The sequence below is a fragment of the Phocoena phocoena genome, chromosome 2, assembly GCF_963924675.1.
Source record: "Phocoena phocoena chromosome 2, mPhoPho1.1, whole genome shotgun sequence".
Classification (NCBI taxonomy): Eukaryota; Metazoa; Chordata; class Mammalia; order Artiodactyla; family Phocoenidae; genus Phocoena; species Phocoena phocoena.
The window spans coordinates 40,910,273-40,928,407 of NC_089220.1; the positions used below are offsets into that span (position 1 = coordinate 40,910,273).

At 33.8% G+C, this 18,135-nt stretch overlaps 1 protein-coding gene across 1 annotated transcript in view; it reads right to left on the minus strand.

Moving 5' to 3' along the window:
• Positions 1-12,039: 12,039 nt before the first annotated feature.
• The window catches only part of LRRC9 (leucine rich repeat containing 9), a 96,945-nt gene continuing 90,849 nt past the window's right edge, over positions 12,040-18,135 (minus strand). The window contains exons 30-32 of the mRNA XM_065872633.1: positions 14,663-14,807; positions 12,830-12,998; positions 12,040-12,079 (exon numbers count right to left, since the gene is read on the minus strand). Coding sequence (XP_065728705.1) covers positions 12,040-12,079; positions 12,830-12,998; positions 14,663-14,807 — 354 coding nt within the window. The remainder of the gene's footprint in view (positions 12,080-12,829; positions 12,999-14,662; positions 14,808-18,135) is intronic.

An 18,135-nucleotide genomic window follows, 5' to 3' on the forward strand; every position in this document is an offset into this window, starting at 1 on the left:
TTTTTCTGATATTTTCTCACGATCAGGTTGTGTATTTTTGGCAAGAATATCACAGAAATGCTGTTGTACCCTTAGTGCATCATATCAGGATATTGACATTGGTGATGGTTATGGTGATGATATTATTATGAATTATTATTATGATTATTGGTGATGTTAACTGATCACTTAAAGTGGTGTTTACCAGGTTTTTCCACTATAAAGGTACTATTTTTCTATTTGTAATTAAAAAGTATCATGTGGAGAAATTCTTAGAAATTCTTCTGCTCAAATATCTTCTTTATACTGCCATCTACTAATTTAGGAATCCATAGATGATTTTTACCTGCAATAATTATTACTGTGATGTTTGCATAGTCATCAGTATTCTTTACTCATTTCAATGTGTTTTTTTTTCCCACACCACCAAGCAATTCTCTCAGGAGACACTGACTAGGTGTACTATCAATACAAATTTAACTCAATTCTGACACTCTCTATCTGGAGATAGTATCAGATCCCACAGGGTAAGGACTCAGTCTCACAAGACTGCCCCCACTTTAGACACCAGTTGCAAGTTCAGCTTGTTACCTGTGCTTCTGACCAACTGGCTATAAATTGGAGGTTCCCACAACCCTCTTATCAGGATTAATTTGCTAGAGTGGCTCACAGAACTCAGAGAAACATTTATGTTTACCGGTTTATTATGAAAGATATTATAAAGGATACAGATGAAGAGGTACATGGAGTGGGGTCCAGAAGGGTCCTAAGCACAGGAGCTTCTGTCCCCATAGAACTAGGTGGCATCACCCTCCCACCACATGGATGTGTTTACTAACCTGTAAGCTCATCAAACTCTCATTGTTCAAGAGTTCTTGTAGATCTTTAATCTCCAGCCCCCAACCACCTTCCTCTTCCCAGAGGTTGGGGGTGGGGTTGAAAGTTCCAACTCTAATTACATGGTCTTTCTGGTGACCCTCTCCTAGGTTATCACCCTAAGTTATCCCATTAGCATAAACTATCTAGGATCCCACTCTTAAGTAATCTCATTAGTATATACTCAGATGTGCTCTAAAGGGGCTCCTATGAATGACAAAGGAACTCCTACCACTCAGGAAATTCCAAGCGTTTTAGGAGCTTTATGCCAGGAACCAGAGAGAAAGACCAAATATATTTCTTATTAAACCACACAGTCTATTGAATGCAGGAGAAAATTACTCTGATTAGGAACAAAGATCTGTAAATGTGAACCTGATTGGAAATTCTCATCAGTAGGTTGAAGAAATGACTGAAAGATAAAGATATCTTTCACTTTATGAAAGATATAGAAAAAAATGTGTGCAAATGTTAAATTGTGGTGTTTTCTACTTTAGCTGAGAAAAACAGATAGATGATTCAGTTATCTCTATTTGGGAGGTCAGTATGATTCTTGATGGGATCCAGGAACTTCTGTGTTGACTCTTGGTTCTAATCTCACCTTTGTCTTTGTGCAGAATAAAACTTCTTGGCCCATAGGTATATAAGAAACAAGGAATTAGAACTCCCTAGATCTTCAGCCAGCCTATACATATATATTTATGTATGGCGTATATATATATATATATATGTATATATGTATATATATGGCATATCTTCTTTATCCATTCATTTTTTGATGAGCACTTAGGTTGCTTCCACATATTAGCTATTATAAATAATGCTGCTATGAACTTTGGGGTGCATATATCTTTTCAAATTAGTATTTTCATTTTCTTAGGATATATACCCAGCAGTGGAATTGCTGGATCATATGGTGATTCTACTTTTAGTTTTTTGAGGAACCTCCATACTGTTTTCCATAGTGGCTACACCAATTTGCAATCCCACCAACAGTGTACTAGGATTCCATTTTCTCCATGTCCTCACCAACATTTTTATTTGTAGATTTTTTGATAGCCATTTTGACAGGTGTGAGGTGATATCTTATTGTGGTTTTGATTTGCATTTCTCTGATGATTAGCAATGTTGAGCATTTTTACATGTGTGTTTTGGCCATCTGTATGTCTTCTTTGGAAAAATGTCTATGCAGGTCTTTGGCTCATTTTTTAATTATGTTCATTTTTTTTATAATGAGTTTTATGAGCTGTTTGTATATTTTGGATATTAACCCCTTATCAGTCATATCACTTGCAAATACTTCCTCTCTTTCCATAGGTTGTCTTTTTGTTTTGTTGATTGTTTCCTTTGCTATGCAAGAGCTTTTAAGTTTAATTAGGTCCCATTTATTTTTACTTTTCTTTTGCCTTAGGAAACAGATTCAAAAAAATATTGCTATGATTTATGTTAGAGTGTTCCACCTATGTTCTCTTCTAGGAGTTTTATGGTTTCAGGTCTTTCATTTAGGTCTATAATCTATTTTGAATTTTTTTGTTATTTTTTATATGATATGAGGAAATGTCCTAATCTCATTGTTTTACATGTAGCTGTCCAGTTTTCCCAGCACCACTTATTGAAGAGATGGTCTTTTCTCCATTGTGTATTCTTACCTCGATTGTATAGTTGTTGTAGATTAATTGACCATAAGTGTGTGGGTTTATTTCTGGGCTCTCTGTTCTGTTCCATTGATCTGTGTGTCTGTTTTTATGCCAGTACTGTACTGTTTTACTTTTTCTTTTAGTGATCTCTGGACCTCATTTTCTTTCTTTTTTTTTTTTTAATTAATTAATTAATTTTTGGCTGTATTGGGTCTTCGTTGCTGTGTATGGACTTTCTCTAGTTACAGCAAGCGGGGGCTATTCCTCACTGCAGTGTGCGGGCTTCTCATTGCAGTGGCTTCTCTGTGTTGCAGAGCATGGGCTCTAGGCCTGCAGGCTTCAGTAGTGGTGGAACGCAGGCTTAGTCATTGTGGCTCGCAGGCTCTAGAGTGCAGGCTCAATAGTTGTGGTGCATAGGCTTAGTTTCTCTGCGGCATGTGGGATCTTCCTGAACCAGGGCTCGAACCTGTGTCCCCTGCCTTGGCAGGTGGATTCTCAACCACTGCACCACCAGGGAAGTTCCTACCATGCTGTTTTGATTACTGTAGCTTTGTAGTATAGTCTGATCATTTGAGGATTTGATAAGGGACTGTATGTAGCTCATTTTTTTTACATCTTTTATAAATGTGAAAGGATAATAAAAGTGTGATGTCATGAAATAGAAATGATCCAGTATGTAGTAGGACAACTTTTTGATTTATATCATTCTTTTTGTTAGTTGTGTGTCCTCTATTCTCTGCTATAATATTACTCATGTGCTTACTTCTTTAATACATAGGCCATTCAGCTACAGTAAGCTCAATCATATATCCAAATGTATAAGTGGATTTATATCAGAAGAATAGCATCAATTTTTAAAAACTTATAAGCCCATAAGTTTCAAATATTTTACATAATCTTATACCTTCATTTAAACTAGTGAGTAGATTGATTTTATTATTTTTTAAAAATCAATTTTGTTCTTTCCCCCACAAACATCATGAAAAGACTCATAAACATAATGAATAAAATTACAAAATTCAGTGGAAATAAAACAGTATGTAAATGTCAATAATTGATCTCAAGACAAAATAACTTAAACAGTTATGATCCAGTAAGGGAATTCAAGCTTCTTTATAACCAAATATGAATAACATTACTCTGGTTACCAATATTCTGCTTTGTTTCATTTGATTTTCCCCATCTAGGCTCACAATTGTATTCTTTATTGATTTTTGAATATAATTGAAAATAATTGATCAAAAACTATGCAAGATTGAATAGTAGAAACAAATAACTCACTTTTTAAAGTTGTTTTTGAGTTTCAAGAGAAAAGTGTTTCCTAACCCCAAACTAATTTCTTTCATGTTTGTTTCTTCCATGGAAATAATACTCTTTAAAAGTAAGTTTCGGGGGGCTTCCCTGGTGGTGCAGTGGTTGAGAGTCTGTCTGCCGATGCAGGGGACACGGGTTCGTGCCCCGGTCCAGGAGGATCCCACATGCCGCAGAGCAGCTGGGCCCGTGAGCCATGGCTGCTGAGCCTGCGTGTCCGCAGCCTGTGCTCCACAACGGGAGAGGCCACACAGTGAGAGGCCCACATACCACAAAAAAGAAAAAAAAAAAAAGTAAGTTTGGGGCTTCCCTGGTGGCGCAGTGGTTGAGAATCCGCCTGCCAATGCAGGGGACACGGGTTTGATCCCCGGTCTGGGAAGATCCCATATGCCGCGGAGCAACTAAGCCTGTGCACCACAACTACTGAACCTGTACTCTAGAGCCCATGAGCCACAACTACTGAAGCCCATGCGCCTAGAGCCCATGCTCCGCAACAAGAGAAGCCACCGCAGTGAGAAGCCCACGCACCATGACAAAGAGTAGCCCCTGCTCACCGCAACTAGAGAAAGCCCGCGCACAGCAACGAAGACCCAACACAGCCAAAAATAAATAAATAAGTAAATTTATTTTTTAAACAAAAACTGTTTGGCTTTTATTATCTTTAATAGCTGTTCATGATGATTTCTCTTCTAAATATTGAAGTGACTGAAATACTCATGTGGTAAATACATACATTTCTACTCTTATCTTCTTACAATGTATTGGAAAAAAGTCTGGAAATAGTACTATATTAAAACAGTTCCATGGTAATAGGAAATCTTCACTCTTTCTGAAGTCTGTTGTAGCTGTTGTTTAAATTCTTGATAATGTCAATATTAGTTAAAAGTAAGTCTTAAAAAGAATAGGTATTTAAAACTTTCAATAATGAAATATTAAAGGATGACATTATATGGCTGATGTTTTCATATTCTTTTTGAGAGTTAACGATGGCCCAACTTGTTAACATTGACAGATATTTGGGCTTTAGTTTTATTTAGTTTCTATCTACAGAGGTTTTAGATCTATTTCCATAAATATAATTAATACCTTCATTCAAAACTTAATAATATAGTAATGCTTAAGTTTACTATACATGAAAAATATCAGAACTTTCACCTAACTTGAAAAATTATTTAAGCATCTTAGTCATTGAAGGAACACACACAAAATGCAAGCCAGAAGACAAAAGCAAAAATCACGAATCTTGGTCTTAAGCAACTTCCAAGGTTAAATTGTCAATTCCGGTCACATTCTACACAGTTTTCTTAGCTACATTTCTTTAAAATTGTAAATCATGCACAACTATCACCTGAGACACTATAAATCATTGAAAATAAAATTTTATTTCATTTATTCTGCTTACTAAAACAGGAAAGTATGTCAATACATTTAATAAAAGTTTTCCCAAAATGTAGAAAACAAATGTTCTGATTGACTTCCAGCTAATTAAAAAACTTAAGTCATCTGATTATTCGAAAGTATACTATTCTGTGAGTTGCATGTGTTATCTAGATGAGCTTTCTTTTTCAAGTTTTTGTAATAGTACACTTGCACCTTTGCCATTAACTCTAAATTAGCCTTTTTTTGTTTTTGATTTTGGAGGATAGGAAGTTTGATATAGTGTACTGATTGCTATAGACCATAATATTAAATTGTTACAATTATATAAGACCTATATGTTGTATTTTTACTTGTATGAGTCTGTGTATGTTTATGTGGTGTTAGGACCACCCCAAAATATGCCTCAATGGCATATTGATTATTTTGAATTAAAGTTACTTAAAACACGACTGATGCAAGAGGGACATATTGACCCCTCCTCTCTGTCTCTCTGAAGGTAGGAAATAAACCTCCCATGTGAAATGTGCCCTCGCTGTACCTAGAGGCAAAAAGACATAGGGAATTCAGGGCCTAGAAGCTTGTATTAACAAACCTTGTTACTTCTTTACTAATTTACTACCCAAGCCTAAACTTTGCATAAATTCCTTACTAATTAAGAACCCAAACCTGAGTTTATTTATCCTGTCAAATCCTCACAAATTTATTTTTCTTCATGTAAAAAGATACAAAGGCTGCCTGCTTTTGGTCAGTCTCTGAGCATCATTTTATGATCTTCTGTGTGCACAAAATTCAGCTGGTTTTTCTACTGTTATCTGTCGTGTGTAAATTTTATTATTATTCCAGCTATAAGAACTCAGGGGTAGAGGGGGAAATTTCGCCCCCTGTCCCCAACTGTTAGTTGCATGTATTCATTAAATTCACGGATGTACACTATGTTGTTGCTTAAAAACTCCAGTGGTGGCAATTTAAAGACTATTTTGTTGCTAATAATGGCTTAATACCTAAAACTGAACACAGTTGGTCACAAGGTAAATTAACCAGGGAAATATGCCAATTTGGACTTCATTTCCATCCTATTGAATGACTGCATTCACTCTCTTTAGATTTAAAGCTCTTCATTCTACTGTTCCTCAACACTCTTTATAGAATTCCATCTTGCTTTTCACCTATATTTTAACAGTTTAACATAGATGGCTGGATCAAGTCCATTGTTCCAATTGTATGTAGCTTAAAAAGCTCTGCAGTATTTTACTCTTTCCATTGTATCTGGCTTCTCTGAATGCTCTGCTCACTGCATTTTACTCCTGTTCTCTCTGTTTTCTAAACCCATTTATGCCTATTCTTTCTGAAGACACTTGTTCATCTGAGTGCTCAAATTGACTTCTCCTCATTCTATTTTCTTAACTAAAAATGCACCATTAAGGTTGATAGAAATCATTTGAAGAACTGCATAAAAAAATGAAAGGCTATAAGAAAGTAGGCTACCAGTGTTTGTAAATACCTGTTTTCAGCCAAATTGGTAGGACGAAATAAGAAATAATTGGAAACTTTAAAATGTTATTGATATATTTTTTACAGATTAGTCTTTTTTGGTTGTTCTTTGAGAAACATACTTGTAAAACATTTGGGGGCAGGGCGGGAAGGGAAGGTGTTATGTTGTAATTAAAGATGAAACAAACAGTCAAAGAGTAGAGCCAAACTACTAAAATTATTTAAAACATTTTAATGTTTTATAGTAAGCAATATGTAAAACATGCAGGTCTATGATTAAAATCTACAGCTTTTAAACCACATGGTCTTAATTTTCTTCTGTTTAAAATACAGATATTGTTGTTTAAAAATAAATCTAATCATAATGGTTTACAAAACTATAAACTGTAAATGATTTACTTAATATCATCACTAACCTTTTTTCCTATTTGTAATATTTAAAAATGGAACTCTGTTGGTACAAAATACTTATAAGCATTTGGAAGTTCATTAGAATTATAAAATTAAAAACTAGAAGAAAATGTAGAATACTATTTGTGAAAAATACTTCACATCCATTTTCATTTTATTGTTTGATCAAAGTGAAATGAATTTTTAAAAGGTACCAAAATATGTTATCCCAATGGATTTTTATTCAGAGCATATGGAAATAGATACTCTTATTTTTAATGATACAATATAAGGAAAACTATTCTAATTTTAAAATTAGCATTTCAGAATCACCAATATTTTATATGGAAAATGATGTTGACGAATTTGCTTTCTGATTTACCTAAAAGAGCATATAGTTAAGGTAAGGCCTAATAGATTACACATGAATGATAAATAATTTGATTTAAGGTAATTAACACTTTCAAAGCTCCTTCTAAGTTCCTTTGAATGTATTATTCTATTCTTAGGTCACAGAATTTCATGTTTTTGCTATAAAATCATTTATTTTACTTTAATTATAAGGAAAAATCATCACCAAAACTAAATTTGCGATAAAAAAACGCATAAATTGGGCCTGAGAAATGTCTTTTCTGTAGATTACAAAGCAATTTTATTCATAAATTGAAGAAAAAGAGTAATAATATAATTCATATTTTTATAAGATATAGACTTGTAGAAATAAAATATTAGTGATAAAATAACTGTGTACTTTTTGCTGACCTAGTTCTGAAAGGCAACTGCAAACTAAAATTTCAATTTGGTACAGGTTTTTCTTTAAAAATACTTCAATAATGTGGATGTATGTAGAGGGTATTATGCTAAGTGAAGTAAGTCAGACAAAGACAAATACCATATAATCTCACTTACATGTGGAATCTAAAAAACAAAACAAAACAAAAAGAAAACAGATTCATAGATACAAAGAATGGGTGTTTGCTAGAGGGGAGGCAGAGAGGCGTGGAGGGTGAAACAGGTGAAGCAGATTAAGAGGTACAAACCTCTAGTTATAAAATAAATAAGCCACGGGATGTAATATATTACAGCATAAGGAATATGGTCAATAATATTGTTAATAACTTTGTATGGGGACAGATGGTTACAAGACTTAGAGTGGCGATCATGTCAAATCACTATGTAGTACATCTAAAACTAACAATATTGTACATCATCTATATTTCAATTTAAAAAAAGAAAGAAAAAAAATTCAGTAATAGAGGAAAGTACAGAGAGATGAACAAGAGAAGTAGTTAAGCACTTGGAGGTTGTCCAAAAGTTCTAAGTTTTATAGCAGAGGAATTTTAAAAAAACAGCCAGTTTCTATACCAAAACAAACGGATAATAGATTCATTGAATAACCAACAGAACTCAAGACGTAAGTGCTTTCTTCTACTCTTATAGAAATATAAATAATTTACTTCTTTTTATGTAACATTTAATTGAAGCTAAGTGCCTATAGCATGACTAACAGTAAGATCTAATGTTTTAAAACATTAAACACTTCTCATAATATAGGATAGCTTATGAATAAATAATGAAATGACATGTTACTTAAACATAAGGACTATTTTAAAACTAGTCATGAGTGCCTGCAAACACACACACACAGATCCACACTAAATATTCTGTGCAAAAATATGTTCACAACCATAGTTAATTTTGTGTCAGTAGTAGAGAAATCAAGTAAATAATAAAGTTTTAATAAACAGTTATAGTCAATCTTCATAAATAGAAATCAGAAGATCACTTTGACATCATCTATATGCAGTTCAGCAAGGTAGGCTCCTTGTCTATAAAGTGCCCTAAATTTTAGCTTTCCAGGTTGTTTGTGGAATTGTCCTTTAATTTAAAACAAGTCATACAATTATGCGTATGACTGCATGCAAAATAAATTTATCATGACATTTGCTGGGGGGCAAAGAACTAATTTTACTGCAGAAATTATACATTTTCCGTAAGTTAAATACACTGAAAGAGAATGAATAGTTTACAATTTTTACACACATTAGGGCTCGACAACAGCTGATTAAACAGCACATTAGGAATAATTAACTGTCAGTTCATTTGTAGTAATCAAAAAAGCAATGAATTTAGAGTTGAAAAAATCTAGGATTTGGTGTGATATCTTTTCCTTTTAAGGCAAGTTTTTTTGTTTGTTTGTTTGTTTTTTGTGGTACGCGGGCCTCTCACTGTTGTGGTCTCACCCACTGCGGAGCACAGGCTCCGGACGCGCAGGCTCAGCGGCCATGGCTCACAGACCCAGCCGCTCTGCGGCATGTGGGATCTTCCCGGACCGGGGCACAAACCTGCGTCCCCTGCATCAGCAGGCGGACTCTCAACCACTGCTCCACCAGGGAAGCCCAAGGCCAGGTTTTTAAATCTATAAATGGAGACAGTACATGTCACATCTATTTCATAAGTTTGTTATTAGGATAAACCATGTAAAATATGGACTAGTGGTTTATAGTAATAAGCACTACCTGCTTGTTTTGTTACAATCGGTTGTGAAATGTATTATGAATAATTTAAAATTTCACAGTTGGTGAATGATCTACTTAAAAAAATTTTTAGAGCAGATCTAAAGCAGACCCGTAAAAACATCTCTCATATTCAATTACATTTTCATTTGTTTTGTTGAATAGGAAGGGGATGAAGTTATAGCAACTGCTTTAAGAACTGCAGATAACCAACAGCTTAACCTGTCCAGGAGAGTATGTATCATCATCTGCTTTCATGGCAGAAAAACTTCAGAACTACTGTGCCAAATTATCTTAGTAATCATCCCCCTCATTGCTTTTATATGGAAGTATTGATTGTATATTTATATTTAAAATGTTATTAAGGTTGGGTCAATGTCTGTTTCTGTACAGCACCTAGCAATGCCTGTATACATTTATTATTTATTTTTATTATTATTATTATTTTTTGTGGTACGCGGGCCTCCCACTGTTGTGGCCTCTCCCGTTGCAGAGCACAGGCTCCGGACGCGCAGGCTCAGCGGCCATGGCTCACGGGCCCAGCCGCTCTGCAGCATGTGGGATCTTCCCGGACTGGAGCACGAACCCGTGTCCCCTGCATCGGCAGGCGGACTCTCAACCACTGCGCCACCAGGGAAGCCATATACGTTTATTATTCTTCTTAGTGTTTGTTACTATTAAATTATCACAAATTTACTTTCTAGAACAAATTCGAATTAAATTAAAATTTTATAATAAAATATCTCAAAATTGAACAATGTGTTCAAAAAAATCAAGTGATATCAAATATATTAGAAATGCATAGAAGAAAATGGAATAGAAGAAAATACATAGAAGAAATGGCTACACGAAAAAATGTCAAATGTTAAGTGGATGCTGGATAATAAGTTATGTTTTTCCTGCTTTATACTTTTCTGCTCTTGTAAATTTTTCTCCAGTGAAAACCTGTTACTTTATTTTTCCCATCCAGTTTATTATTTACAAAGACACTTTTTACTATAAAAGCATATATTGAGCATTTCATTTATACATAATCATAAGAGAAAGAAAAAGCAAATGATGTCAAGTTAGTAACAAATAGTGAAGAGCAGGTGCTTATCACAACACTGTAATGAAAACAGTTGTCAGAACTAAAGGGCAACAAAGACATCTTCTGGACATCTTAAGAACTGCATGGTTCCTTTTTAAACAAAGGATCTATTTCTACCTTAGAGTAATAGTTGTTTAAAAACCACACATTAAGAAGGGTAAAATCTATCTGTATTAGGTTCGAAATTTTAAATATTACATCATTAAATTACAAACATACAGTATTTAAAGAAGACACAAAATTGTTGCATACATATTGGCATTAGTTTCCAAAATATCCTTAAAACTATTTCCAGATAGATTATAAAATACAAATATTTTAGTAAAAATAATTTATTTTCATGTAAGGAACACATAAAATAATATGAAAATTACATGTAGCATTGAACCACTACTTGAAAAATTTAAACAATACTTCATGAATCTTGGAGCCCATTGATATAAAAATATGATTGGCAATTTAATCATTAAAGAACGGTGTTTAATAAATAAATTCAAAACCACACTTGATTTGTGATTTGTCCTAGTACTATACAATTGTCAATATTTTAGAAAACTTATTTCCAGTAAAATATAATTAAGTCCAAATTTTAAATGTGTCCACTTATTTTGAACATGTGTTTATTTAGCCTAAAACTTGTTTGTAAAATTATATCACTATGGGCACATTTAATGAATTGTGTATATGAAATACTATTCTTGTATTCTTAGAGCATGAATGGCTGGTTGCACTCATAGCTACCTTCAGGAAGTACTATTGATGCCTATGATTTCCATCTCTAAACGATTCTTAGGGCGGACTCAGTTTGAGGCTATTTTTTTCGAAATATAGTCCTAAAAAACTAATCTGTAGTTCAACTGTCACAACTCAACTTGCTTTAGTAATAGTTGTGTTTGGTAAGAAATGTGTGCTTTAGCTTTAGGTAAGCCTAAATGAACAGATATTCTACAAATGAAAGTATGCTTATTTCCTAAAATTACCTTTTCTTAGTATCTTTATATAAGAAGCCAAAATGAGATTTTACAACTAAATGCTTCCAATACCCCAGGACTAAACATTTGATTCTCTGAACTTTGTTTTATGTCACTTGTATCTTTTCAATTGTTGTATGATATATTTCATGATTTTTCTAACATAGAAAATCAAATGAATAATTAAGATAACCATAAAGAAAGTTTAAGAAAGATGATATTAAATAAAATTCACCAAGGGTGATAGAGATTATCTTCATATGGAACTGAAGTGCTTCAGTAACATAAGTAATGTGATTGTCTTATATTTTTTTTATCACCGACACTGTCTGCTAGTTTTTGCACAACTACTAAACAGAAATAGGTTTCTTGGTATATATTCATTTCTCTTTAGGCAGTTACATTCGATTTGATCTTGGAAAGTGTCTGCCAGGAATTCTGTCAGAAACAAAATATTTATGAGTCAAGTAATGGTGACAATTTCTTAATGGATCAGCTCACTTAAGGTAATTCTGCAGTAAATAATTTTTGTATTTTATATGTGTACAATTTCAAAAAGACAACACAAGAAAGAATAATATCCTATTTTTGGCTATCTATAAATCAGGTTATCATGAGGATAAACCATTGATACCAAAATATGGTATCAGTATATTACACTCACTAAATATATTCTCAGTGGGACATGACTGATTATAGCAGGGAAGTTAGTACAGCAAGAACCAGGCTTAAGCTAGATCTGCTGCTAGGTCACTCTAATAGACGCTCCAGAGATTGGCTACAAAGAAGCTAGAGGACAGGTATTAACTGGAAATCTGGGTGGACAGGTGTTGAGCAGCAGAGTGAATTCTTAATGAGAATGTTCTTAGGCCTTCAGCTGGCCTCTAGGGCTAGGATCCAAATTGGAGGAAGGGCAACTGGGAATTATAAGAAGCTTGAAAAATTTACATAATTCTCAGCCTTTGTGATTTCAGAGTTGAATTTATCTGTTGTTCAAAATATAAGTGAACTGCTTTGCATATTCAGTGATTAGAAGTGACTTGGGAGAGAATACAATTAAAAGTAGTTCCCATAATAGTAGTTCCCAATTAATAGTTTCCTGTTTCTATAGATGACAAGCAAATTGAGGAAGTTTTTTTTTTTTTTTTTAATGATGACAAGTGATATTAAAACACAGAATAGCTTTACCTTCCCTCATCTTGGTTGCTCTGGTATATTTCTGCACTTGGAGATGCCATATTCTGATGTGATAAAAGAGATGGAGAGAGATTTATCCCTCTGAGTTGCTGAAAAGCTATTTCTGCATGGATGCTCTGAGGATTACTTGTTAGAATCCCTGCATTCTTGTCTTTTTTGTCTGAAATTAGGAATTATGAAACAATGAAAAGCATTAATAAATTAATAAGGTTTGGTTGTCCTTCAGTTGACTGTGCAATACATATTTCATAACATGAATTAAAATTTTTAAATAAAAATAAAAATTGGACTATATTTCTAGCACTTAATGCTGCTTAAATTTTTCTGAGCTAGTGGATCAATTTGATACCTTCTTGGTAATTTTTAAAAATATAAATATCCAGAGCTGTGTGCTATAATAAATGTAACGATAAAATGACCATACTTTTCAAAACAAAAATTGGGGCAACACAGTCAGAAAATAGGAAAGAAATAGGACTTTTCCAGAAAATCCTAAAAAAGTAGTTGCATAATGAATCTTAAAGAAAGATATCTGAGAAGAAAGTTATGGAAATGAATCCAGGGTTGAACTAATGCCCCCCCCCAAAGATATTGAAGACATTCCTGAAGATGACAGTGATGACACTGTACTATTAAGGAGGCTAATAACAATTTGGTATGTCTAGTTTTACTGATAGTTCTATCTACTGGACAAAAGCATTAAATTTCTCATTATGATTAAAATCTTGAAGCCATAAGTATGTAGAAGTATGAAAAATAAGTTAAACAAAAAATAACATCTTAGAGTAAATTATGTTGAATTTCTTTTAACTGAGTTTCCTTTAAAAAATTGTATATTCTTAGTAGGCTTTTAGATCATTTTATTATTATTGTGATGTTCAGTTTTATTGTCTAACAGTAGTCTGAGGCAAAGTGGGATGTTAAAAAGAATGGAAGAGGTGAGCCCTCAGGGAAAGAGTAGCTACCCCCAATTTCACCAAAATGGTAGCCAGTGAAGATCTGGAATTAGAGAAAAGGCATGATCTAAGTCTGAATGAAAATGTATATAATAGAATGAAACATTTCCATGCCTTGTCCTTTTAATATACTCCCTTCCTTTAGAGAGCTACCTCTTGAAACACTTCCCTACTAATAGTTTCAGGAATATATAAAATAATATTGTGGTTTCAAGGATGAAGTTTGATCGTCTCTCTGTAAGATACCCTTTGAACCCCAAGAGTCTGTTGTTACCAATATTTTTAAACCTCTGATTTCTACTTTTAGCAGGATGTACTACAGGTTTTAGTAGTTGTTTGGTATGAAATACACAAAATGTAATAAAAGCTTTGAAAAGAAATGTCAAGAACAATTGTGCAAGTATCACAAAGTTCAAATTGCAAGCAAATGTGTAGTTACAACATATTAGTAGTTGAGTAGAACCAAAAAATACTACATAGGGCTTCCCTGGTGGCGCAGTGGTTGAGAGTCCGCCTGCCGATGCAGGGGACACGGGTTCATGCCCCGGTCCGGGAAGATCCCACGTGCCGCGGAGTGGCTAGGCCCGTGAGCCATAGCCGCTGAGCCTGCGCGTCCGGAGCCTGTGCTCCGCAACGGGAGAGGCCACAACAGTCAGAGGCCCACGTACCGCAAAAAAAAATAAAATAAAAAAATACTGTAGATTCTTTGCAATCAGAATGGTCACATGAAACTTGAACAAACATTCAATTTTAGGAAATGTAAATGTAAAATATGCAATTTTAAGTAGTATTAGAAATCAAAGTGAGATTTTTGTTTCAAATGAAGTGTTTTTGCTTTTTTACATTCACTCAGAAACTGTCAAAATACCTTCAACTTCAGGAGTTAAAGTGAAGTCAGATCCCAAGTAATGGCTAAATCCACCAGGCCGAATTACATTTGTTATCTTTATGGGAGGAGCTTTCACTTGGCCAAACGATACACCATCCACAGGAGAGTTGGTAACAGGAATAAACTACATAACAAAAGAAAAGTTAAGAATGCCTTATCTCAAAAACTCAGATCAGTAGTCTTAGCCTTACCACAAGCCCCACTTGATAATCACCTTAAAATTTTTTAGGTCAGAAATTATATGCTTCCCTAAACTCAGAGTTTGTATGAGGCAAAAACTGTGAAACAGACAGATTTTTGGGCCCTTAACTCCCCTCAGAACCTTATGTTCTGTTTTTTTCAGACTGCATTGTACTCATTACAACAGTCTAGGGTGATGGCACCTCCCCATTCCAAAGAGTCTTAACAAGGTAAGTGTAGAATTAAGAAAATTAAGCCTTTACCCCTTTGTGATTTCTTTTTTTCTGAACAGGAACTTCTAGATGGTAAGAGTTGTATATTCCACATCTTTGTGTTCCTCACATTACCTCACCAGGTGTCTTGCAGTTAATTAGTTTTTCAAGAACAAACAAGTAAATAAAATGGGGACTAAGAAAAGCATCTTATAACAATCACTTTTAATGAGTGTGCTAACTCTCTAAACAGTGTTTACATTTTATGTTAGTTGAGAATTAAGAGGCTTTTAAAAGATTTTCAGGAATCAGCAAATGGAGAAGAGAAGTATTTTAGGCTGGAGACTCTTGGTTTCCCTAGAAATTTATGCCTGCTCTGTCTTTAGTAAGACTGACCTTGTTTATACTTTAAAAAATATGAATTCTGAATATATGTTTTAATTTATTTAGAGATACAGGCTTTTGCCATTTGTGTAAAATTACCCATTTCCCTCATATTTCGGTAAATGTAACTAAAATGCAGCTTCGTAATGAGCACTAAGGTATCAGGCCTTTTACTAAAGCTGATCCCAAATTCCCTAATTCCTTCATGGGAGTTTCTTCCCATCATTAAACTAGAATATTGTCAAATTTTCTTCTGAAACCAGAGCACCAAAATGTTCTGGTTTAAAGGACAGCTTTAGATTTCATTTATTTCCTCTTTATTTGCTGTTAAAAAGAAAGAACAGCAGCAACTAAAACAAAGAAAAATACATTAGACTGAACTGATAAAACTTGAAAAGTATTCTGTTCTTGTGTCTTCTGAACAGCTAAATGAATAGCTCAATTTTTTTCTAGCCAGGAAAATAAAAATTATTATTGCATCTTAAAATAGATTTCTCTGAAATAAAGACTTCAAATACCCCCTTTATTTTACTAACCATATATAGATGAATTCTTTAAAACCCAATTTTTAAATAAAATATTTACATATAGAGTAAATGGAAAGGTAATTAAATTCTTATGTACGGCACTGATTTGAATGGCAAGAATAGGTATCTAGAATCACTGAAGACAACATGGTAGTATAGAATTGGAAAAGTCTTAGTTCACTATATGAGAAATAGAAAAGAATAGCCAACAAGCAAAACCTTTAGTGAAATAATCATCCATCACTGACTACAATTTGAGTTTATGTATTTTTTTTGCTATATGAAACTAATTAAAAAATATGTATGGAAATTCGGATCTTTAAAGTTGCTCTAAGTGATTTCTTTATATGGAATTTAGTGAGTATGAAGTTATATGGAATTTTTAAAATGTAGCCAACATTACCTTAAAATAGAATTTATCAAATGTTACAATTTGTATAGGTCTCTCACTGGAGGCCTCAAATTTGTGGTATGATAGACAGAATAATGCTGCCCCCCCAAGATGTCCACATCCTAATCTCTAAAACCTGTGAATGCTTTACGTGGCAAAAAAGGACTTTACAGGCATAATTAAATTAAGGATTTTGAGATGGGGAGAATATCCTGGATTATCTAGGTGGGCCCAATACAATCACAAGGGTCCTTATAAGAGGGAGGCAGGGAGGGTCAGTGTGAGAGAAGATGTAATGATGGAAGCAGAGGTCAAAGTGATGCCATTGCTGGAAGAGGGCCATGAGCCAAGGAATGCAGATAGCCTCTAGAAGTTTGAAAGGCAAAGAACAAATTCTCTCCTAGAAGGTATGCAGCCCTGCCGATACTTGTGATTTTAGCTCTGTAAGACTGATTTTTTGGACTTACGACCTCCAGAATTGTAAGATAATAAATTTGTGTTGTTTCAAGACACCAAATTTGAGGTAATTTGTTACAACAGCAATAAGAGACTAAAGTTTCCTTTAGTTTTCCACTTCTGGAAGCAAGAAGTGACTTGCTCATGGAATATAAGAGAGAAAGGGAAAGGAGGCGTAAATCATTGAACTAAATTTTAATTATTCTCTTTTTAAAGACTAGAGACTGTGACAATAATTCGGTAGATGACATTAGATGGTGCTGTCTCTTAGTTATACAGATTAGTAGCTAAGATTTTTTTCACAAAGCATAGTTTTTAGAAAAACATTTGTAAATATAGCCCATAAATGAACCAATTTCCTCTGCCTAATCTAGATAATCTTTTTTTTTTTTTTAGATAATCTTTATTAACATTGTACAGCTCTAAGTTTCACAGGTCTCTATAGCTATTTTGACCCATAATAGAATCCCCTTGGTTAATTTTTAAAAGTCAGGGAATAATAAGAATTAGATCTATAATTCTTTTTATAATTCTTAAAAAAATTTTTAAAACATAAAAGTACATGTGCCCACACATCTTTTGATGAAGGGTCAAGGCCTTTTCTTTAAGAAAGAGTCCCTTGACTGGTATTTTATCTGATTGATAAATCCACCCTTAAGGGTTTTACCTACAATTTCCAGTTTTGGTTTCGTTAAAGTAGCAAGACTTCAACAACATGTGGAGAAAATTTGAATACAAGAAACTGTCTAGATTTAAAGAAAATTTCCCACATATTAGTCTGAATTTTTATAATTTTCTTCCTTATTTTGCAGGTTTTTTTCCTCCCAACCTAACTTGATATTATTTGTGTATGTGTAATCAATTATTTGTGATTTGTGTAATTGACCTTTTTCCAGACTTTACAGAGAATCCCATTTGGCTTTCATAGAAACATAGAAATAATAATTTAAAATTTGTACTTGTGTATCTGTTTATTTAAAATGAAAGTTATAAGTTTTTGAAAAAACACAGCTGACTTAATAAATATGTGAATCAATTGCTGAAGGCAGAAGTGAGCTTAGAGAGTAGCCTACTAGTATCAAACGTTCAATGTGCTCTGGGAACTCGTTAGTTTGTTTTACAAAGGGAGTGGAGAGTGTTGGGTAAGCCAGTGAGATAAATGAAAGCATCTACGGTAGTCTTATCTCTTTCCTCTTCAACTTAACTTTTAAAAGTAATCTTTGTTCACTGACTAACGCCCTTGCTCTCTTGCTTTCACTGACAGTAGAGGTTCATTTACACTCTCACTGCCCCACCTTAGTC